At 51.5% G+C, this 23291-nt stretch overlaps 2 protein-coding genes across 3 annotated transcripts; both read left to right on the forward strand.

Annotated features, from left to right (window-relative positions):
- Positions 1-1598: 1598 nt before the first annotated feature.
- Positions 1599-5494, forward strand: IGFBP6 (insulin like growth factor binding protein 6). The gene is made up of 4 exons (XM_082351383.1): positions 1599-2094; positions 4206-4345; positions 4503-4622; positions 5176-5494. Exons 1-4 carry the CDS (start codon positions 1767-1769, stop codon positions 5296-5298), a joined length of 711 nt encoding a protein of 236 aa, XP_082207509.1. The 5' UTR covers positions 1599-1766; the 3' UTR covers positions 5299-5494.
- Positions 5495-5579: 85 nt separating this feature from the next.
- Positions 5580-17272, forward strand: SOAT2 (sterol O-acyltransferase 2). 2 transcript variants are annotated; one of them, XM_082351381.1, is made up of 15 exons: positions 5580-6876; positions 7335-7390; positions 7900-8036; positions 8389-8448; positions 8799-8906; positions 11364-11640; positions 12051-12120; positions 12551-12635; positions 13141-13186; positions 13398-13527; positions 13957-14054; positions 15165-15263; positions 15790-15925; positions 16466-16611; positions 16820-17272. In XM_082351381.1, the coding sequence occupies exons 1-15, from the start codon at positions 6768-6770 to the stop codon at positions 16868-16870; spliced, it is 1608 nt and encodes a 535-aa protein (XP_082207507.1). In that variant the 5' UTR covers positions 5580-6767; the 3' UTR covers positions 16871-17272. The 2 variants fall into 2 exon arrangements, with proteins under 2 accessions (XP_082207507.1, XP_082207508.1); XM_082351382.1 differs by lacking the exon at positions 13141-13186 and having other exon boundaries at positions 13472-13527.
- The last annotated feature ends 6019 nt before the right edge of the window (positions 17273-23291 follow it).

Here is a 23291-nt window from a genome sequence, read left to right on the forward strand (position 1 = left end):
GCAAGATGGAGCTGAGGAGAAAAGCCCTAGCTAGAACCAAGTGCAGGGCGAAATAAATCGTGATAAGGACGGAGGGACAGGATGGAGCTCGCTACCCTGGGGTCAGAGCTTGGAGGAGGAGGTCCCAGAGCCTCCCAGAGGAGAGCCTCCAGAGAGGGGAGAGCTGCTCCTCCCACTCCCCCAGCACCCCCTCCTCCCTGCCTGCCCAATCTGCGTCACAGTCTCAGGGCTACTGGAAGACGCTGCTCGCCAAATGCTGGTCCTAGGGTCCCAGGGTAGCCCTAGGGGGCGGGCTGGGAGTAGAGTTCTTTTTATTTTGTATTTATCTGAAAGTTCAGGAAGCCCTCGCTTACATTCTTGCTTGGAGGCCCAGAATTTAAACTTAGTCACTGCCCAGAGCCGTTGTTTTAGGAAAGAATGAGATGGCCGGTGTTGCGTAACCCAGAGCTGGGTGGGTGTGGGTTGCAGAAGGAAATGGTCCTTCTTCCTCCCTCTAGGAAGGAAGGCTCAGCCAGGAGTTCTCAGATGGGCGGGGCACTGCCTGGAGAAGGGCGGCCAGGGGTGGGGAGGGGGGATAGACAGACCAGCGTGTGAAAGCCTGGGGAGCAGGCAGACTGAAACACTCAGACCAGTCACCATCCAACCCCCCTGGGTAGAGCACAGCCTGAATAATCCAGAAAACCCAAAGGGTGGTACTGGGTGGGTGTGGAGTGGAGGACAGATTCTGGGAAAGGAGAGGAATGGAGGGGTGGGCTGACCTGGATGAAGGGCAGGGTGGGTTGGGGATCTGCTCTCTGGCCGCTGTCCCTAAGAGCACCCAGAGTATGGGTTCCTCTAATCCTCCCCCCCCCCACCCCCACCCCCCGCCACCGCCACCATAATTTCAGCTGGCCAGTCCCCCGTCCCTACCTCCCAGGTGTTCAGCCAGTTCTGCGGGCACGCTCCGCCCCCTGCAATCCCTCCAGACTCCCATGGCCCCAACACAATGCTAGGATTTCTGACAGTTCATTCAGGGTGTGCCTCCGCCTCCCCCCACCTCACCCCTTGCTTCCCTCAACCCCTTCTATCATCTTACCCAAGTCTGGCCCCCAGTACCCGCCTTCCCCTCAGTCACATCTCAGGGAGACCTTCTCTTGCTCCTGCCTCAGCTTTGCTCTTCCTCTCCTCGCCCCTGGTTTACTCTCCTCCATCAGCAGTCGGTTCTCCCAAGACCCCACTCTCCGTCGTCTCCGCCTTTTCTCTCTTTTCGCCCGCATTCCTCTCATGACCCCCACACCATCCCTTCTCCGTCCACTTAAGTCCGCCATCTTCTCACTCCCCATCGGAGTCCCTCCGTCTCCTTCATCCGCCACACATGTACCCGAACTGGATTTCAGGTTTCCCCTTCATCCCTACTGCCGCTTCCACCCCTCCTGCTTCCACCCCTTCCCACCCTCCAGGGCCTCCAGCCAGCTGTCCAGCTCCCAAAATCCGGGCGAGATTCCCGGGAACAAAGCAAGAAAAATCAGAGTAATTTGGGAAGTAAACAGAAACCGGGAGGAGGGAGGAGGTAGAGAAGAGTGGGGAGGACCCAGGTGGAGGGGGGGGCCTCTCCAGTCCCACCCAGTTTAGGGAATGCCCCTGCCTTCTCCACCGCCCCCCCCCCTTCACCTGGCTCTTAAAGGGCCCGGCCCCTGCCGGCGGCTACTTAAGGCAGAGGGGCGGCGACGGGCAGCAGCTGCGCTACGACTGCTCTGGGAGGAGTGGACGGGGCAAAAATCTTGACCATGACCCCCCACAGGCTGTTGCCGCCACTGCTGCTAACTCTGCTGCTCGCTGCCCGCCCAGGAGGCGCCTTGGCAAGGTGCCCAGGCTGCGGGCAGGGGGTGCAGGCGGGTTGTCCAGGGGGCTGCGTGGAGGAGGAGGATGGAGGGCCGCCGGCGGAGGGCTGTTCGGAAGCTGGGGGCTGTCTCAGGAGGGAGGGGCAGCAGTGCGGGGTCTACACTCCAAACTGCGCCCCAGGACTGCAGTGCCAGCCGCCGGAGAAAGACGAGGCGCCTTTGCGGGCGCTGCTGCTGGGCCGGGGCCGCTGCGGCCGGGCGCGCGCGCCCTCGGGTGAGTCCGCGCCCCGCCCCTGCCCCGCCCACGTGAGCCCCGCAACTCTGCCGGCGGGGTCCGGGAGGGATGCGCACGGGCAGCCCTGCTATTAGGGTCCTGAGATTGACGCTTCCTCCTCCCCAACCCTGGTGGGGGTACATTTTCGAGGCTGAAGGGGCCAGTGCGGGGAGCTCCTAGGAGTCTGGGGTACGGCTGGGGGCCCTAGGGATGAAGCAGGGACATGTCTGAGCCCGCAACCCTTTTTTGCCCCCTTGACCTATTTTCTCTTGAGGGGAAAGGGAGGGATGGAAGGGTTTAGGGACGTGCTGTATGCTACAGAGGCCCAGCTCATTCAGCCCCAGACACCCAAGCTGCAGAAAGGACCCAGGCATTGTTACCAGCTTCCACTTGGAGAAAGAGGGAAGAGAACTCCAGACTCCCAAATCCTGCACACACTGAGAAATATCTCCTCTTAATATCAGGGTGTCCAAAGCACCCGAACATGGGGTGGAGAATAGAAGATGGCTCAAATCCAGAGCAGTTTCAGACTAGACTAGGGTCAGATGTCTGGCGCTGGCCCTCCCTGCTCCCCACCCGGAGCGGGGGATAGAGGTGGGAAAAGAAGGAGTCTGCCAAATCAGGGTTATGATTTAAAGCTTCTCAGAACCCTCCACCCACCCCACCCCACCCCACCCTAACCCAGAGAGGAGAATAGAAGGCTGAGTCATTGGGTGGGTGGGACAGAAGTGAGTCAGAACCTGAAAGATGGGGGGCAGCAGGGAGATGGGAAGAGGAGGAAATACAAACGGCCCCCACCCCAGGGGCATCTGAGCTCCCAGTTCTTTCCGCAGGGAAGGATGGGAAATCAACTTGGAGTTTCTTTCAGTCCTAAATGCCTGGGTCCAGGCTGCTAGGGGTCTTCCTGGAAAGAGGTGGTCTGGATGGGTCAGAGGAGGCAGCTGGGAGCATGGTCGTGGTAGGATGCTGAATAGAGGGAATGAAGGGCAAGGTCTGAGGAGTGTGGAGAAAGAAGGATCAGACTCAGGATTGCAGAGGAAACGGTTCTTGGCTTTTGAGTAGTAGGCAGATGGGAGCAACTTCAGGGCTCATAATATCTCATTTTACAGCTGGGGCAAATTCCAAACAGTGCCCGCTCCCCTCCCTGTCTTTTCTTTGCCCTGACACCCTGACTTTCCCTTCCCATCCTGAGCTTTCCCCAAACCCCCCAGGACAACGTGTGAAACTTTCTCCAGAGCCAGGAGCAGCCTGAAGGTTGGAAGCCACTCATTCCTGCACCTTTGCAGCCTGCCCACCTTCCACCTCCTGGTTAAGGGCTGAATCACACATGCTCCTGGGACCACTGGGGTTGAGCTGGGCTGAGTCTCAGGGGACCAGAAGGGAGAGGCCCCCACTGCAGTGCCCCCAAAGTAACCATGTCTCAGCCCTGGGAGGGGTGGGCTGAGTCACAGCAGGGTCACAGCGGGGACACACATTCCACTTGGGTCCCTGCTGACCCCCCTCTCACCGCCATTGCTCTTCTGCCCCATCTCCCTGCCTTGGTGCACCCCCTGCTGGCCTCTGGTGGAACAGCCCGGTCTTTTCACCCAAAGCCCCAGGCTTCTCAATCAATGAACGTATTGATTTTTGCTTTCCAAAGTGCTTCTCCTTTATAAGCCTTAAAACTAGTCTGCAGGGTACTTCCCTGGTGGTCCAGTGGGTAAGACTCCGTGCTCCCAACGCGGGGGGCCTGGCTTCGATCCCTGGTCTGGGAACTAGATCCCGCATGCATGCAGCAACTAAGAGTTCGCACGCTGCAACTGAGAGTCCGTATGCCACAACTAAGAAGCCCACATGATGCAACTAAAGATCCCGCATGACGCAACTAAGACCTGGTGCAGCCAAAATAAATAAATAAATATTTTTAAAAAAAACTAGTCTGGGGATATTATCATGAAAGGTAATACTACCATTTGTCAGAGAAAGAAACTGAGGCCAGGAGAAGGTAACAGTGGAGCCAAACTGTAAACCCCCTCACTACTCTGAAAGCTCCGCTCATTTCCACTCGGCTCTGGCCTTTGACATCTGGTTGATTTCCGGCCTCTTCTTCCCCATTCCTCTTGTGGCTGTAGGGGAGAATCCTAAGGAGAGTAAGCCCCAAGCAGGGACAACTCGCCAGCAGGACATGAACCGCAGAGACCAACAGAGGAATCCGGGGACCTCTACCACTTCCGCCCGGCCCAATCCTGGGGGCGTCCAAGACACTGAAATGGTGCGTTTGAGGCGGGCAGGGAACAGGAAGGGTGGGGAGTCCTGGAGATTCCCATCGGAGACTGCTCCCTTGGGCTTGGCGAAGTCTTCCATCCCAGTCCTGGGAGCCTGGCTGGTGGGGCCAGCAGACTCTGCAGCAGAGCTATCCCTTCCTCCAGGGCCCCTGCCGCAGACATCTGGACTCAGTTTTGCAGCAACTCCAGACCGAGATCTACCGCGGGGCTCACACCCTCTACGTGCCTAATTGTGACCATCGGGGCTTCTACCGGAAGCGGCAGGTGAGGCCATTCCTCTCCTCCCTTGGTCTATCAGTACGAGGGTCCTACCAGCAATTGGGTAGGGGGGCTTACAAAGTTGCATAAATAAGACACTTGCCCTGCCCTTAGGGCTCTCCCAACTTTAGAGCCCACACAAACATAGAGAATAACCAACCACAGCTATGGGAGAGCAGTTAGACTATCTAAGCAATGCCTGACTCAGAGGTTCACAAACATGAGGAGCATCAGAATCACCCTGGTGTGAACACAGGTGGCTGAGCCCCGCCCACAGAGCCTGAAAATTTGCATTTCTAATGCGGCCTCTAGTGATGCTGATGCTGTTGGTTTGGAAACCACACTCTGAGAACCACTGTTCTGGCCTAGAAGAACAGGCACAATTTGGTGGGTGGAGAAGAGAAGCCATGCAAGGGAACCCAGCGGGCCTCGCTGTCCTGAGAACACTCAGATGTTTCCACAGACTCAGACTCAGGAGTCGACAGCCCGGCCCCCAACCCACGGGGCCCCTCCCATCTCTCCTGGGCCACACCTCTGATCCTTGTGCCTCTCTCCCCAGTGCCGGTCCTCCCAGGGGCAGCGCCGAGGTCCCTGCTGGTGTGTGGATCGCATGGGCCAGCCCCTGCCCGGGTCCCCAGATGGCGATGGAAGCTCCCCTTGCCCCACCGGGAGCAGTGGCTAAGGCTGGGTGGGAGGCTGCATAGCCACTGGCAGGAGCGTGGGGCTGTCATCTTGGGTTATTTGTTGAGTGCTGAGTAACTCAGGGGCCCAGAGCCCCACACTCCACCTGCAGGCCCTGCCCCATTGTCAACCTCACACATGGAAAGATTGTTGGTGTTGGCTTGGGGTGTTAATAAAGCTGTGTTGGGGGTCTCTGGCCTACGTCTCTGTGTCACCTCTTACATTGTGGAGTCCCTGGCCCTCCTCTCTACCCCTGTCCAGCCTCTTATAGCAGCTCTCTTCTCCTGTGGACTACCATCTGTCCTTCCCGCCACACTTGGAATGACAGAGACAGCCACTGGTAGAGGTTTCATGGCCTCAAGCCTCACCCAACTGCCCACCAGGGAGTGGAAGGCAGCAGGTGGGGGCAGGGAGACACTGAGGCCGTGGCCTTGGTCTGAAGTTGTGACCTTGTTTCTAACACTGATCTTTGGACACAAAGGGAGAGGAACGATTAATAGTTAATCCCCACCAGGAACCCAACAAAGAGGAATTCTCAAGGCACTTACCCTTCTGTTACTTCTTACTAAAAAGGGAAGGAAATTATTATTTATTGCACTCTTGCCATGGGCTATGCCCTGGACCATGTGCTTTTACCTGGACTACCTCATTTTATGCTTACAATAACCTTATGAGGTAGGGACTTTTGCCCCTGTTTTTCAGAGGAAGAAACTGTAGCTTAAACTATTAGGGTCATTTGCCTGAAATTCCACAGCCAGTAAATGATTGAGGGAGGATTTAAATCTGGTTCTTCCATACGTGACAATGCCTGGCATTCCTCAGGTGCTGATTAAGTGTTTGTTTTGCCTCTTTTCTGCCTACCTGCTAACCTAAGCAGGTGTAGGGAAGAGGTGGTGTTCAGGGCCCCCAGCACCTAGCCTTCTACTGGAGGGGCCACAGTACCGCAGTCGTCACAGGTACCAACCTCACAGAATAGTAATCACATGCACAGAAAGCTTTGTTGACAAGGTTCTTTCACGCACCTTATCATGGTCTACGGGAGCTGAGTGCCCTGATACCTGAAGATGTTTCTGACTCCTTCCCGACCTTCAGCCTACTGAGAAAGAGATTGGGAAGCAGCCATACCAGATGATAAGCCTCAGAGGAGCAAAGTCCCCCTCCCCGTGACATGTATGGGTGCAGAGCTCCCATTCCTGTGGGAGGGAGCTGGGCATCTGGGTGGTGGTTGGGCTATCTGTTCAAGGGTTGTGTCCATCCCTGTGACAGCCAGTAGAGCAGAGCCTGTAGCTGAGATGGTACTGCCTTCCGGAAGGGGATCATGGATCGGATAACTTATAACCCCTCCTCCTGAAAGGACTTTAGTCTTTGGAGCTGTCAGAGGAGCTGAGTGAGATAAGAGCTCTGCCAGGCAAGCCTGAAGGAAGGGAGGGAACACTTACCAGCTGCTGCTGCCCAGTCAAGACACACATCATGGAGCCAAGGGCGGCCCAACTGCGGAGGAGAGAAGGGCTAGGAGGAGAGCAGGAGGACCGGCCCTCCAGAGAAGGGGAGCCCCACTTTGGGAATGCAGAATGCCCAGGTGGGGCTGGAGGTGGGGTGCACTGTCGAGAGGGGGTTCCTGCTGTCTACCTTCAATCCTTCCTGCTGTCCTGGGAGGCCAGTGAAGGCAGATTCCAGCCTCTGCCCCCTAACTACCCAGCTGGGGAAGGGAGGAGAAAAGAGCTATTCAGTACCTTGCCTTATCTTTCTGACTCTTTTACCCCAGATGGTTATTAGAGTAGCTTCCTGTTCCCTGGGTACCCTGTTTCCAGGAAGGTCATCAGGCTCCCTGCTTGCCAGTGACCTCCTCACCCCCTGCAAAAATAACTTCCCCTTCTGATTGCTCCCCGCCGCCCCCCCACCATGATACTAGATATTGACTGGTTGGGGGTGGGGAGGCTGCTGAGCACACAGAAAGCACTTCCTGGTCAGAGGATGCCTCTGGGTCTGCACTAGGCAGCAGAACCCCAACTCCTCCCCTTTGACCCCTTATCCTAGGAAACAATGAGACACATAGAGGCCCAGATTTGCTACAATGGACCCGACATATGCAGGTGAGGGAGGTCAGAGGTCAAAATGGACAGGTCCTGGAGTAGAGGGAGGGAGGGGTGAGGACTGGCTTGATGATAAAGACAATTTGTTCTCGGGTTCAAACCCCTCAGGTCAGAGCTACGAGTTAAGACAGAGGGGTTTGAAACACAGGTCATCAGGACAGGGGCCAAAGGTCAGCCAGTGAACAGTCTTCTGTTCGTGGGGCTAGAGGTCAGGAGAGGGAAGGCTGGGGTCAGGGAGAAGAGAGTAGGATCAGAGATGACAAGGTGGTTGAGGTTCAGACCTGGAGTCTGAAAGTATCTTTCCTGGATCCTCACTGCTGCCCTGGGAAACCAGAGGGAGTTAAACTGGGGGTGGAAACCTCTGGGCAGGAGCCATGCTTGTTCATCTTTCCATCCCTAGCACTTAGCAATGTGCCTGGCATGGAGGGAGGCTCAGTAAATGTTTGGTGAGTGGGAGGATGGCTGACTGGATGGAGGGACCGCGGGCCCTGCCCTGCTTTGTCCTGTAGGCTGTGAAGACGCAGTTGCTGGAACAAGCACAAGGCCAGCTGACGGAGCTGCTGGATCAGGCCATGTGCGAGGCTATTCAAGCCTACCCGCCACAAGACAGACCAGTGCCCTCCATCCCTCCAGATTCCTTGCGCAAGTAAGAGTCTGAGGAGCCAGGGGGCTGGGGAGTGGCTGCGCAGCCTCCTGCATCGTAAGGATTATGAGCCACAGATGCTATCCCATGTGCCCTTTGCCAGCACTGATGTAACTCCAACTTCAGTCTTCCCTCCTTCTCCCCTTATCGCCTCTGCCTTCCTGACCTCCTCTGCTGGGCTTTGCTCTGCCCTGGCCCTCCCTGACCTTCCACCTGGTCCTGCCCGCTGGCCCTAACCCTGACCTTCCCCTACTACTGCCCTCGGCTCCCAAATATTGACATCCCGCAAGGCCCTACCCTCTGCCTACTGCCTTCTTCCTTTGGGTCCTGGCCCAGAACAACTGTCTCAATTCAGGACCCGGGAGCCATCCCTGGGGAAACGGAAAGTTTTCATCAACCGCAAGTCCCTGCTTGAGTAAGTCAAGGGTGAGGACGGGATGAGAAGAAAAGAAAGAGCTTTGTCTGGGGGGGTCCAGGGCACCTCATTTGTCATCCTCAGGCTCTAGGTGGTTTGGGGGAGGACTTGGAGAAGGTTTCTAAGGTTCTGTTTCTCTGTCTGCCTTGGGTGTGATTGTGGAAGAAAGGCCACCAGGATGAGAATTGTCTGGGCTGGAAAGAGCTTTGGACAGAAGTCCTAGCCATATTGCAGCCCGTAGCTGCAAGTTCCCAATCACTAGGTCCCATCCCCACGTGTGTACAGTGCCTGAGCTAGTCTGCATGACCTTGAGGACTCTCCCACTGACACTCGGGCCCCTGTCCTTCCAGCGAGCTGATGGAGGTGCAGCATTTCCGCACCATCTACCACATGTTTATCGCCGGCCTGTGTGTCTTCATCATCAGCACCCTGGCCATCGACTTCATTGATGAGGGCAGGTAGGCACCCCTCCCGCTCGGGATAGGCCCACAGGTAAGATCAGACCACCTGGGTTCCCGGTGTTCCACTTGCCACCGGCCTGAGAGAGCACGGGCCCGTTTGATTGTTAGACACACATCAACATTGCTTTCCAACCACCTTCCCACCCAAAAAGCCCTCTTAGCACAGCCTTGGATGGCCTTTGGTCTGTTTTCCCAGAGTTAGCCCTCTGGAACACTACTCCCCCACTCAAATCCTTCTCAATTGGACCCTTGTCCTGAGGCAAACATACATGTATGTGCACACACAAGCATGGATCTCACCCCACTGCTCTCACACAGTCCTTTCCAAGGCAGTGGTGTTCGGTTCAAGTAACCTCCAGTGAGCCCCTCCTAAGTACAAGCCCTGGGGGGCAGAGTGATGAGGGGCCAACCCCAGCCCTCTCTGTGAGGCACTCCCAATCTTGTGGGGAAGACAAGATCTTGTGCACACAAGTGCCTTGGTGGATCGCTTCCCCCAAAAAGCAGCTCCCCACTCTGGGGATGAGCCTCAGGGAGCTGTAGAGCCCTGGGGGTCTGGACTTGCATGACCCCACCTCACCCTACATATGGCTTAGGAAGCAGTAAAAGGAAGAGGACCAAGGATCTGCAGGTTCAGCAACAGCACTTCCTTTTGGCAAACTTGTTGTTCATCCTTATAATTAAGGATCAAATCTCAGGAAAAGTTTCAAATATATGTAAGATGGCTCGTTCTCCATCACCCCCCTCCATCCCAGACCGCTCCCCAGGGGTAACATTTTTAATGGTTTTGAGAGCTTCCCTCCAGAGCATTTCGATGCATCCACTTCCAGATGTATATAAGAACCAAGGGAATGTATTTTATGGGGGTTTACATTAATAAGATACTGTACCTATTGTTTCCTTTCCACTCCCTAATGACCCATATTAGAGATCTTTCCATGTTGGTCCATTGATTTTAATGACCGCAGAGTCTGGAAGTGCCAGCTTTTGTTCATTTAGTTCTTTACTAATGGACGTTTGGGTCGCTTCTAATTTTCTAATTTTTCACCATTACAAACCATACGCTCTTTTTTGGCTGCACAGCGAGGCTTGTAGGATCTTAGTTCCCTGACCCTAGGGATCGAACCCGGGCCACGGCAGTGAAATCACTGAGTCCTAACCACTGGACCTCCAGGGAATTCCCCAAACCATATACTCTTTTTTTTTTTTTTTAAGTATTTATTTATTTATTTATTTGGCTGCGCCGGGTCTTTGTTGTGGCATGCAGGATTTTTAGTTGTGGCATGTGGGATCTAGTTCCCTGACCAGGGATCAAACCCGGGCCCCCTGCATTAGGAGCTTGGAGTCTTAGCCACTGGACCACCAGGGAAGTCCCCAAACCGTATACTCTTTTTTTTAATTAATTAATTTATTTAGCTAATAATAAATTAGCTAAATTTATTTAGCTAATAATAAATTATTAATAAATTATAATAATTATTATTAATTTATTTGTTTTATTTATTAATTTATTTTTAATTAATTAATTTATTTGGCTGCATTTGATCTTAGTTGCGGCACACGGGCTCTCTAGTTGCCCTGCAGCACGTGGGATCTTAGTTCCCTGACCAGGGATCAAACCCACATCCCCTGCATTGGTAGGTGGATTCGTAACCACTGGACCACCAGGGAAGTTCCAAACTGTATACTCGTTTTTTTTTTTTTTTAATAAATTTATTTATTTTATTTACTTATTTTTGGCTGCGTTGGGTCTTCGTTGCTGTGCGCGGGCTTTCTCTAGGTGAGGCAAGCGGAGACTACTCTTCGTTGCGGTGCGTGTGCTTCTCATTGCGGTGGCTTCTCTTGTTGTGGAGCATGGGCTCTAGGCACGCGGGCTTCTGTAGTTGTGGCTCGCGGGCTCCAGAGCGCAGGCTCAGTCGTTGTGGCGCACGGGCTTAGTTGCTCCGCGGCATGTGGGATCCTCCCGGACCAGGGATCGAACCCATGTCCCCTGCATTGGCAGGCAGATTCTTAAGCACTGTACCACCAGAGAAGTCCCCAGACCGTATACTCTTAACCTAAGCAAACAAAACACTCAACAACCTGCTTTCTATTAATTCAAGTCTACAGCTCCAGACACCCCAAAAGTACAAAACTAACAAAAATCAAAGTTAAACTCTAGGCACCTCATACCCTAACACCGGTGGCACGGGATGTACTGAACCCTTCTGCAGTGCCACAGAGGGCTCTAAAGGTAATTTGGAAGCAAAGCCATCCCATGATTGAGTCTCCTCGGGCAATGCCTTGTTGCTAGAAGTCCTGGGCAACAGAGGTGCCATCTTGAACACTTTCAGAGATCGGGAGCTCACAACCTTGGCAAGATGCCTCAGTTTATCTTCCAAGAGCTCTGACTGCAGAGGAAGGGGACAAGGATGGGCCTCACACTTGTCTACTTTGTCTCTCCTTCCCCACTCCCAGGCTGATGCTGGAGTTTGACCTACTGATCTTCAGCTTCGGACAGCTGCCCTTGGCGCTGGTAACGTGGGTCCCCATGTTCCTGTCCACTCTGCTGGTGCCCTACCAGGCCCTGCGGCTGTGGGCGAGGCCCCAGTCCAGAGTGGCCTGGACGCTGGGGGTGGGCCTGGGCTTCATGCTGCTGGCCGGCCACACAGCAGTGCTCAGCATCCTTCCGGTCCATGTAGCAGTGGAGTATCAGCTCCCGCCAGCCTCCCGCTGTGTCCTAGTCTTTGAGCAGGTAGGTGATGGGCGGGACCAATGGTGGGCGGGGCCCCTGGGAAGGAGGGCATTGGATACTGTATTGGTGGGGGCGGAGCTAGTTACCAGGGGCAGAGTCCTTTGCGAGGGATTTGAGACAAACAGCAGGCTCCAAGGAAATGTAAACGAACCGGACCCTGCTACGCAAGTATAATCGATTGGGTTGGCCAGCTGGAGACTCTGCCCTTTCCGGTACCCCTTTATCCTCGATTCATCCCAGCAGCCGTCTGTGTTAGGCTATGAGACAGTCCAACAAAAAGATAAAGTATGGGCTTTGACTGTACAAAGTTTACAATCTGCCTGCCCCTCTCCCGTAAAAGAGACACAGAGAGGTTAAGTGATCTGCTCAAAGTCCCACAGCACCTTAACCTCTTTTCCATTCCATCTCAGGTCAGGCTCCTGATGAAAAGCTACTCCTTCCTGAGAGAGATTGTGCCTGGGACACTTCGGGCCAGAGGAGGTGAGGCCTTCAGCAGGCGCTGCTGTGAACTCAGTCCTCTTGGCTGGTTGCATGAAGCCACTAGCTGCAGGATCCTCATAAAAGCTCCAACCTCCTAAGGCCATCTTGCCCACGGGTCACAGCTCCGGCCCCCAGGTGGGCTCTGTGGGCCTTAGTCATTAGGCATTCTCTTAGGTCCCACCTCTGAGACCCCTCCCCTGCTGCCCAGGACTTCTGGCTCATTCTTATTAAGACCCAGGGTATGAGAGCCTTCCATTAGGTAGTCAAAACAGGAGAGAGAAGTGGATGGTGCAACTTGTGGGTGCCAAATGAAGCTCTGGCCACAGCAGGTCCTGTGCCAGAAGATGGGGGTGCCATTCCCAGCATCCCACCCAGCTGTGTCCTCTCTCCCTTCCCTCTTCACTGATGGACCCCTCTTACTCCTCCCCAGGTGAGGGGATCCGGGCCCCCAGTTTCTCCAGCTACCTCTATTTCCTCTTCTGCCCCACACTCATCTACAGGGAGACTTACCCCAGGTAAGACCCTGCACGCCCTTCCCCAAATGCCCAGGCCCGTCAGGGATCTAGCCCTTCTACTCTCCTCTCCCTGAGGTCTTTAGCCTCATCCCAGACACTGGCCACTTTCTCAGGCAGCACCCCATAATAAAAATGGGAAGTAAGGAGCAGGTATATTACCCCTTCTCCTTGCCCCAGCTCATGGTGACACAAGGGTGACTAACTGTCCTGGTTCGCCCAGGACTGCCCCAGTTTTAGCACTGAAATTCTTACATCCTGGGAAACCTCTCAGTCTGGAGCAAACTCCAGATGGTTGGTCACCTTAGTGGACACTCAAGCTAAAAATCCACTTGTCGTCTCTGTTATAGAAGGTCCAAAGTGTTCTAGACCCCCACCTCCCCAGATAATCCTCCCAGGCCTGAGCAATTGAGGGAGCTGCGGAGAGAGGGCCCCAGGTGCTGGGCCCCGGCCCAGGCAGGAACAAGATAAAAGGATGAGAAACATATTATCCCCATTGCTGCTGCAGGACACCCAGCGTCAGGTGGAATTATGTGGCCAAGAACTTTGCCCAGGTCAGAAGACGGGGTCAAAGGGTGGACTACCCGTGACTCATGGTGGCTGAGGGGACATTTCTGGGAGTGAAGTAAGGGAGGCCTGGGGGAGAGGTCAGAGGGTGGCGCTAAGGAAAGAGGAGGCAGTTGCTGGGCCAGAGTCTGATTCCAGAAGGAGGGGCAGCAACCAGTGATTCCTTTCAAAGTTATGCGTCCTCCACCCCCTCCCCAGGCCCTGGGCTGCGTGCTCTATGCCTGTTTCATCCTGGGCCGCCTCTGTGTTCCTGTCTTTGCCAACATGAGCAGGGAGCCCTTCAGCACCCGTGCCCTGGTGCTCTCCATCATGCACGCCACCTTGCCAGGTATGCCCACCAGAGGCAGGGCTGCAGAAGGCTGCACCCTGGGGAAGGCTTAGCAGGGAACCCCTCCCTCCGCTCACTCTTAGTTTCAACACCTTTTCCCCTGACTCTCCCTTATCTGCCCCCTCCTATGGTTGCTCATCGTCAGGGTCTCACTTCAGATTGCCACCTACTCCCTACCTTTCAACCACTCTATGAACTGCCAACGGGCAGAGGTTTTGACATTCATCTCTGTATCCCCAACATGTGGCATGGGCTTCATGAGCAAATGGAATGAATGAATGAGTGCATGAACTAGTGAATGATTAACAAATGATCGGTAGGGGTTGGGGCCCTGGTTGCTGGGTGAGGGCTTCCTGGGGGGACCCCTGGAGCTTCATGGGGGATCAGGGGAGCCAGGCTGACTTGCAGCCCCTTGTCTCCACTTACCAGGCATTTTCATGCTGCTGCTCATCTTCTTTGCCTTCCTTCACTGCTGGCTCAACGCCTTCGCAGAGATGCTACGATTTGGAGACAGAATGTTCTATCGGGTGGGGCCTGGACCTGGGCTACTTGGGAGCTGGATGCAGGGAGGGCCAGGGAAGGATGTGGGGAGGATGGTGGCTATGTTGGCTGTCACCTTGTTACCGAACCAGGTGCATTTGACCAATTCGCAGTAAGCCAGACACTAAGACGCCAAGATTTACAGCAGAGAGAGGGTTTATTCACAAGGCAGCCAAGTGAGGAGAAGGGAGAACAATCTCATATTCGCCTCCCCAAAGGCCAGGGGCTTGAGATATTTATGGGATAAAGAAGCAAGATGATCTTAGGTATGGGGAAAAGTGATTGGAGGTAGAGAAAAGGTGAGGTAATCGGTGTTCTGCACAGGTGTATCTGAGTTACATGCTTCTTCATGGGATGCATGTTAAAAAATGGAGGCATTTAGCATGATCTGAGGGTGGAGTTTTTGGCCCTCTGATGTCAAAAGGTCATTCATCCGACACCTGTGCAAGCCCAGTTTTAGGGTCAGTGGTCCCAACCAGTCTTAGCCCGCTTGAACTAGACAAGAGCCAACTCCAAGTTCCTGGAAAAGTTATGCCCCCTGTTACTATAGTGACCCATACATCAGAGGTGTTATCTATACGGGGCAGTTAAGGAGTCAAAAAAAAAAAAAAATTTAAGGCTTAGTCAGTGAAGGCAGGTTACAAGCAGAAGGGTTTTTTTAACAAGCTGTTCCCTTACCTGCTGTTCTGTAAGACGAGCTCAGGAATTTCCATTAGTCACCAGTTTCTCTTAACCCTGTGGGGCAGGATTTCAACATCAGCTGTGCTGTCAATCTTCCACAGTGAGAAATGTGCTCCTCTGGGTATGGTTGTTTTGTCACCCCTCTACCCCCTGACCAGCCAGGGCTAACTGCTCTTGTGGGGATGCTAATTTGGAATCTTCTTCTCCTGAAAGGGAGAGTAGGAGGGAGGGCAAGGACCCCAGATGCTGAAGAGGGAGTTGGGAGGATGCTTGCTGTCTCTCTCCTGCTGGGAGCCAGCCCTTGTGGAGAACACTGGGACAGGGGGCAGGAAGCAGGGGAGAGAAGCTGGGGCCTGGGCAGAGACAGGGCCCTGATGCTCACCTCCTCTCCCCCCCTGAACCTCCCCCCCCCCCAGGACTGGTGGAACTCGACATCCTTCTCCAACTACTACCGCACTTGGAACGTGGTGGTCCACGACTGGCTGTACAGCTACGTATATCAGGATGGGCTGTGGGTATGGGCTCTGCACACTCCATCAGCTCCCAAAGTTAATGGAACCTCTCTGGGGTATCCTCTCCTTCCCTTTCTCTGCACCATTCCTCTTTTCCAGACCTAGGGGCCCCTTTGACTTTCACCTGTCCCCATTCTACCCAACCCAATGGGCAGAAAGTCCTTCTTATGATCTAACTGCCTTCCTTCCTTGTCCTCAACTACACCTCCTCCACAGGGCATTTCTCCCCTCCTTAGCCTTCTAAGGAACATGCATATAGCAATTTTCAGTTACCAAGAATTTGCACATACTACATAATCTGCCCTGTAACCCTGAGAAGTAAGTATTATTATATCCCCTTTTGAAAGTTGCATCTAAGGCCCAATGGACTAATAAAATGCTCTTAAATAGGACATGTCAGCCCTTCTGATCGCAAATCCCATATTCTTTCCGCTGTACTACACAACCTCTGGCTTCCTTAAGGAGGGGGCTCTTTGTGGAGGGGGCTTAGGGAGACTCACTCCACCCTCCTCCCCCCGGCTCCTGCCAGCTCCTTGGTGGCCGGGCCCGAGGGGCAGCCATGCTGGGCGTGTTCCTGGTCTCTGCAGTGGTCCACGAGTACATCTTCTGCTTCGTCCTGGGATTCTTCTACCCTGTCATGCTGTTGCTCTTCCTTGTCATTGGAGGTGAGCTTGGCCTCTTTATGCCCCTGGAGAGGGAGACATCCAGAGGGAAGAGACCTGGAGTCCCGCTCCTGGAGATTCCAGACTGATGGGAGAGGCCATGTACCCAAGACAGAGGGGGAAATGTGTGTGCCTTCTGGGGGAAGGCATGAGAGTTGTGTGTGAGAGTTGGTGGGGGGTGGGGGACGGACTTGGGAGCAGGGAGGGAGGCAGCAAAGGGGTATCCTGGGGGATGTGGGAAAAGACTTCTGGCTGGAGAGGAGCATCTGAGCAGGGCACACATACAGGAAGACAAAGGGGAGAAAACTGGTGTGAGGTTGGGAGGTTTAGTAAGAGATCCAGGATACTGAAGTGTAGACTGAGGAATCCTGGTTTTACATGAGCCACTTGAGACCTCTGTGAGCTTCTGGAGCTGGGTTCAAGAGCTTCCTCAATGGTGCCTTCCTGTTCCAACTCTTCCCCGTGCCCTGAGATAGGAAGGCAGCCAGGAAGATTAGATACAGGTATCTGGAGCTGAGGTGACAACATTTCCTCCTGCATCAGGGCCACTGAACTTCATGATGCATGACCGGCGCACGGGCCCAGCGTGGAACGTGCTCATGTGGACCATGCTCTTTCTGGGCCAGGGTATCCAGGTCAGCCTGTACTGCCAGGAGTGGTATGCACGGCGCCACTGCCCCCTGCCCCAGGTAAGGGGCCATGACCCTCGCTCAGCTCCCCACCCAGGAGGACCTGCCTCCCCTTCAAAAGAGCCAGCCCCCTATTGTTGCCCAATTCCACAGCCACGGTCAGGAGCCAGGGCCCGGTTTGGGGGTGAGGGACGGGGTCCCGTGTCTTAGATGCACAGGGTGGGCACTGGGAGGGACCTTATTCACAACTCACCTTTCTCTGGCACAGACAACCTTCTGGGGGCTGGTGACACCTCGATCTTGGTCCTGCCATACCTAGAGGTCAGGGCACGCTCACTGCCCAGATGACACCACCAAGTTCTCTGCCTGCAAAGCCTGGGACCAGGGCTCCTCTCTGAATTCCCAGACCTAGCTCTGAGTCAAGGGGGCCTGCCATACCTGACCCCACCAGAGAACTCCAAGGACTGAGATCTGTGGACCTGTGGGCAGGTGAGCACAGACTCAGAATGGTGGTGGCTCTTGAGCCCCCAGCCCCGTGGGTTGGGCAAAGGGCCCCCTCTCACTCCATGGCTGTTCAGACTGGGGGAGACACGAAGGACCTTACAGATTTGGTGAAGGTGGGGTGACTTAAAGCAACTCGGGCCATCAAGGTCTGAGAGGTGTTTGTTTCTTTCTTTGTGCTCTTTCCAATACAATAATAAACTCTTTGTATCGCTTTTTATTCATTCGTTTATTCATTCATTCATCATTTGTTGAAGACCCATTTAAAAAAAATTATTAATTGAAGTATAGTTGATTTACAGTGTTGTGTTAATTTCTGCTGTACAGCAAAGTGATTTCGTTATACATATATATGCATTCTTTTTTATATTCTTTTCCATTATGGTTTATCCCAGGACACTGAATATAGTTCCCTGTGCTATACAGTAGGACCTTGTTGTTTATCCATTCTATATGTAATAGTTTCATCTATTAACCCCAAACTCCCAGTCCATCCCTCCCCCACCCCCCCTCCCCCTTGGCAACCACAAGTCTGTTCTCTATGTGAAGACCCACTTTTTTTTTTTTTTAATCATCTTTATTGAAGTATAATTGCCTTACAATGGTGTGTTAGCTTCTGCTTTATAACAAAGTGAATCAGTTATACATATACAATATGTTCCCATATCTCTTCCCTCTTGCATCTCCCTCCCTCCCACCCTCCCCAAGACCCACTTTTGACAGGCATGACTGAAGACAGGCAAAGTCTGCAGAGGCAAGACTTTGTGATGGGAGGGGCTGAGGGTCTTGGGTGACATCCTCCTTTACCTATTCTATGCCACCCCATCTCCCCAAAACTCAGCTTCACCCCCTCTTCCACCTCTACTCCTTCAGATCACATTTCCCCAACCCTTGAATCCTGCTCCTGGCAACCTCCAGCACATCCTGAGAGGGCACATGGCTGGCCTCCTTTCCTTCAGAGGACCCAGGAGAGGAGCCTCCTGTACAGACCTTAGCCAAATCTTTTAACTTCGTGAACCTCAGCTTCCACAGCTATAAAATGGACATTTAGGCAGTTCCCTGGTGGTCTAGGCATTAGGATTCAGCGCTTTCACTGCTGTGGTCCAGGTTCAGTCCCTAGTAGGGGAACTGAGATGCCGCAAGCCACGGGTTGCGGCCAAAAAAAAAAAAAGGACACTTAGGTGCTTTGTGACCACCTAGAGGGGTGGGATAGGGAGGGTGGGAGGGAGACGCAAGAGGGAAGAGATATGGGGATATATGTATATGTATAGCTGATTCACTTTGTTATAAAGCAGAAACTAACACACCATTGTAAAGCAATTATACTCCAATAAAGATGTTAAAAAAAAAAAAAAAGGACATTTAAGTTAGAAGTGTCTTGACTCTATGGGGACATACTGTTCCCTCATGCCCCTTTCCAGTCTACTCCTCAGCCAAAGGCAACTACTTTCTGATTTCTACCCTCATATATTAGTTTTGCTTCTTCTACAACTTCACAGGAATAGAGCTCTACAGTATGTGCTCCTGTAGGGATGTAGTCTTGCTTTGCTGAATATAGTTCTTAAGATTATTCCATGTTTTGGATGTATCAATTGTTTGTACTTTCTTCCTGCTCAGCAGTATTCCATTTATGAATATACCACAATTTGTTTATCCATTTACCTGTTGATGGACATTTGAATTGGGGTTGCTATGAATAAGGCTGCTCTGAAGATTCACGTACAAATCATTTTGTGGGTAAATTTTTTCATTTCTTTTGGGTAAATGCCAAGAAACAGAATAGCTGGATCATAGAGGTGATACATGCTTGACTTTATAAAAAGGTGCAAAACTTTTTTCCAATGTGGTTATATCGTTTTACATTGCCACCAGCAGTGTATGAGAATTCTAGTTGGGCACAGGACTTCTCACCAATGTTTGATTTTGCTAGTTCATTTTTATTTTGGTCATTCTAGTGGAGTGTAATTATAATTTACATTTCTCTGATAATCAATGGCATTGAACACTTTTCCATGTGTTTATTGACCGCTCATGTATCTTCCTTTATGAACAATCTATTTAATTCTTCTGCCCATTTAATTTTTTAAATTTTATTTTATTTATTTATTTTTGGCTGCATTGGGTCTTCGTTGCTGTGCACGGGCTTTCTCTCGTTGTGGTGAGCGGGGGTACTCTTCGTTGCGGTGCACGGGCTTCTCATTGCAGTGGCTTCTCTTGTTGCGGAGCACGGGCTCTAGGCACATGGGCTTCAGTAGTCGTGGCTCGCGGGCTCTAGAGCACAGGCTCAGTAATTGTGGCACACGGGCTTAGTTGCTCCAAGGCATGTGGAATCTTCCCGGACCAGGGCTCGAACCCGTGTCCCCTGCATTGGCAGGCGGATTCTTAACCGCTGCGCCACCAGGGAAGCCCAATCGCCATAAACATTTAACAGTATAATATTTTGCCAGGTTTGTTGCTCACTGCTTGTTCTTTCTCCTTTTCATCTTCCTCTATCTTGACTTCTCTGTTCTCTAACCAAAATTTTCTTGAGTAGTTTCCTCAGGTGAGATATGGGATTGATATACTCTCTGAATCCTTTATATCTCCATATATCTTTCTTTCGTGCTAACAGGTGAATGCTTCCTCAGCTGGGTATGAGATTCCGGGGTAGCCATCCTTTTCTCTCAGTATTCCTACTGTTAACTTCCAGTGTTGCAGATGAAAAGTCCTGTGTCAATCTGATTCTTTTCGCTTTGTAAATAACTTGCTTTTTCTTTCTAGACACTTGAAAATATCTTTCTTTAATCTTGGAATTCAGGAGTTCCATGCTTAGATGTATGTCTTCTCTTTTTGTATCTTCCTATGCCCCTTCAGTCTGCAAGCTCAGAACTTTCTTCAGGTCGGCAAAATATTCTATTTTTAAAGTATAGCCTCTCCTCCATTTATGCCTTTTCTTTCTTTTGGAACTAAAATATTTGAATGTTAGGATTACTGGGTCTCTTCTCCAAATCTCATATTTTCCTCATTATTTCCATCTCTTCATATTATTTGCTCTGTGCTTTGAAATATTTTTCCACTTCTTCTTCCAAGCCACTAATTTGAGTCCTGCCAGTGACCAGACTTCTTTCTTTCAGTAAATAGGCTGATTTTTTTGTTGTTGTTGAAAATAATGTTTTTTTGGTTCCAGAAGGTATTTTTGGGGTACAGTACTTGAATCTCTTTAGCTGCTCCTAATATTTTCTTAAGTTGTCACATACCTCTTCAGTGGTTCCTGTGCTGTCCCATAGGCAGGAACACCAGCTATAATGACCTCATCCCTGTAGGGCCAAGGCCCTCTGAGTCATGTTCTTCCAGTATCCCTACAGTCCTGACCTCTGCTCAGGGGCTCTCCAGAGCTGGTCTCCAGGCTCCTGTGTGGTGAGAATGAGGCAGCTCCTCACCTGTCTCCACACCAGGCCTTCCCCATACTAATGCCAAGTCCAAGCCTTCACTTCTATACCCTGATGCCACTGGTCCCAGCTGCAATATGGCTAAGAAGAAGCACATGTTTGGAGATGGAAGTAAAAAATCCCCTTAGAACAGTGGTTCTCAAATTTGAGCATGCATTAGAATCATCTCCAGGGCTTGTGAATATGGATGGTTGAACCCCACCCCAGGAGTTTCTGATTCATGAGGTCTGGGGTAGGGCCTGAGAATTACTAACCAGTTCCCAGAGAATGCTGTTGCTGCTGATCTGGGAACCACACTCTGAGAACCACTGCGTTAGAATACACCAAACCAAGCCCTCCTCCTTCATCTTCTTCAAAATTTTACCTTTTTTTCTCCGGTAAGGAAATTAATCCAATAGCAGGGAGATATCATCTCCTTATTTTATATTGGGTTCTTCAATTTGTTCATGATACGGAGGCCTGTACACAGCTGGTCTCCATCCAGACCCCCTCCTCCACCAAAGCTCTCACAGGCCCTTCAAGACCCTGACTCCCAGTCTGAGAAGGGCACCCAGGTAAGGATGCCTTGAAGCTGGGCTGAAGTGGAATAGAGGTGTCAGGGGAAAGGCGTCCTGAGCCTGTGCAAAGGAGGACCCCTTTCCCCTGGCGGCACCCTTGTTTTACCCTTGTACCCAGAGGGCAGCATCGGAGCTGCCCGGCACTCCCTCCACGACCCCCTGGGGTCAGTGGGGACTCGGGGTGGAAGCGCCTGGAGTGGGGATGAACGTGGGAGGCAATGAGGGCTCTCTGGCCACCCTCCTGCCCAGTGGGGCTCTGCTCCCGGGCTAGGGCTAGGAACCCCGTCTTCCTGTCTGGAGTCTCCTTGCCCTGCCCCACCTGTGTCCCCAAACTCTGTGCCCACTCCCTTGCTTCAATCACACTCTCTTTACCCCTTTGATTCGGTCCTCTGTTTTCTCCAAATTTCCCTGCCTGTCCAGGAACCCCCGTATAGCACCCACTCCACTCTTCTGTGGTCCCCTAATTTGCGCTGGCCCAGTGGTCTATGAGCTCCATAACACCTTCACATCAAAGGCCAGTCTCTCTCACCATCTCAAACACTTAGTCCGTTTGATGAGTTCTGGGCACCACCCTGTCCTTTTCCCTATCAAATTTCTCCCATTGGCATCCAGATATGCTCCTCTACTACAATCATCTCTTCACCCCACATTCTCATCGAGCTGTCTCACTTCTCAGCTTTCTGTCATAGCCAAACTTCTGGAAAGAGTTGTCTGAGCTCCCTCTTGCTGGCTTCTCACACCCATGGGTCTCCATATTTTAGTATGGGTTGTTTACTCCAGTTCCCGTCCCTTACTGCCATTTCCTCTGCACCAAACGTATCCGCTCTAATACATGACAAACCTATACATATTCTTGAAATATACGGTGTTGTACTGCACCTTTTTAATTTATATAAAGTAATTTATGCCATAATTCTCATCCCATTTCATCCATCGTTTTAAAAGATGTACAACGGTGTTACAGGTAAAGTTAGTTAATTTCTGCTGATAGTTCATTCCATCATATGCATGCACCACATTTTATATATGTCTTTTGGACATTTAATAGTGGATATTTAGCATGGGCTTGAGGAGACAGGGGTTCTCTGTGGGATTTCCTAGGAACTTGTTCTTAAGACATATTTAATTTCATTAAGAACAGCCAGATGTTCTCCAGAATAGCTAGACTTAGAGCCATTTACATGTTCACCATCATTCCATGAGGTTTCCTCCATTTTAAAAGCAGGAGGTATCTAACTTAACGTTGCATATAAATAGCCAGTTGTTCCACCACCATTTGTTGAAAAGACTGTACTTTCTCCACTGAATTGCCTTTGCAACTTGGTTAAAAACCAATTCATCGTATATGTATGGATCTATTTATGGACTCTCATTTCTGTTCCATTTATCTATAATTATGCTAATACCACACTGTTTTTTTTTTTAAAGGAAGTGGGAAGGAGAAAGGATTTTTTAAAATTAATTAATTAATTAATTAATTAATTTATTTATGGCTGCATTGGGTCTTCGTTGCTGCGCGCGGGCTTTCTCTGGTTGCGATGCGCAGGCTTCTCACTGCGGTGGCTTCTCTTATTGCGGAGCACAGGCTCTAGGCGGGGGGGCTTCAGTAGTTGTGGCACATGCACTCAGCAGTTGTGGAGCATGGGCTTAGTTGCTCCGAGGCATATGGGATCTTCCCGGACCAGGGATTGAACCCGTGTCCCCTGCATTGGCAGGTGGATTCTTAACCACTGCGCCATCAGGGAAGTCCCACTCTGTCTTGATTACTGCTTTTTATTAAGTCTTGAAATCAGGTAGTATAAGTCTTCCTATTTTTTCTTTTTCAAAGTTGGTTTTGGCTATTCTAGATCACTTGCGTTTCCACATGAATTTTAGAATCAACTGTTAATTTCTACAAAAATCATACTGGGATTTTGATTGAGATTACATTGACTTTCTAGATCAGTTTGGCGAGAACTGACATCTCAGCAATATTGTGTCTTTCAATCCATAAACATGGTATACCTCTCCATTTAAGTCTTGTTTAATTTCTCTTAGCAATGTTTCTAGTTTTCAGTGTATAGAATTTGCACATCGTTCGTCAGAGTTGTCTCTAAACATTTCATTTTCTGATGATATTGTAAATGATATTGTCTTTTAATTTCAACTTCCAATAGTTTGTTGCTAGTATATAGAAATACAACTGGTTTCTGCATTTTATATCTTGTGTCTTATAACCTTGCTAAACTAGTCCTAGTAACATTTTTGTAGCTTC

This window comes from Balaenoptera borealis (assembly GCF_965194805.1).
Source record: "Balaenoptera borealis genome assembly, chromosome: 13".
NCBI lineage: Eukaryota > Metazoa > Chordata > Mammalia > Artiodactyla > Balaenopteridae > Balaenoptera > Balaenoptera borealis.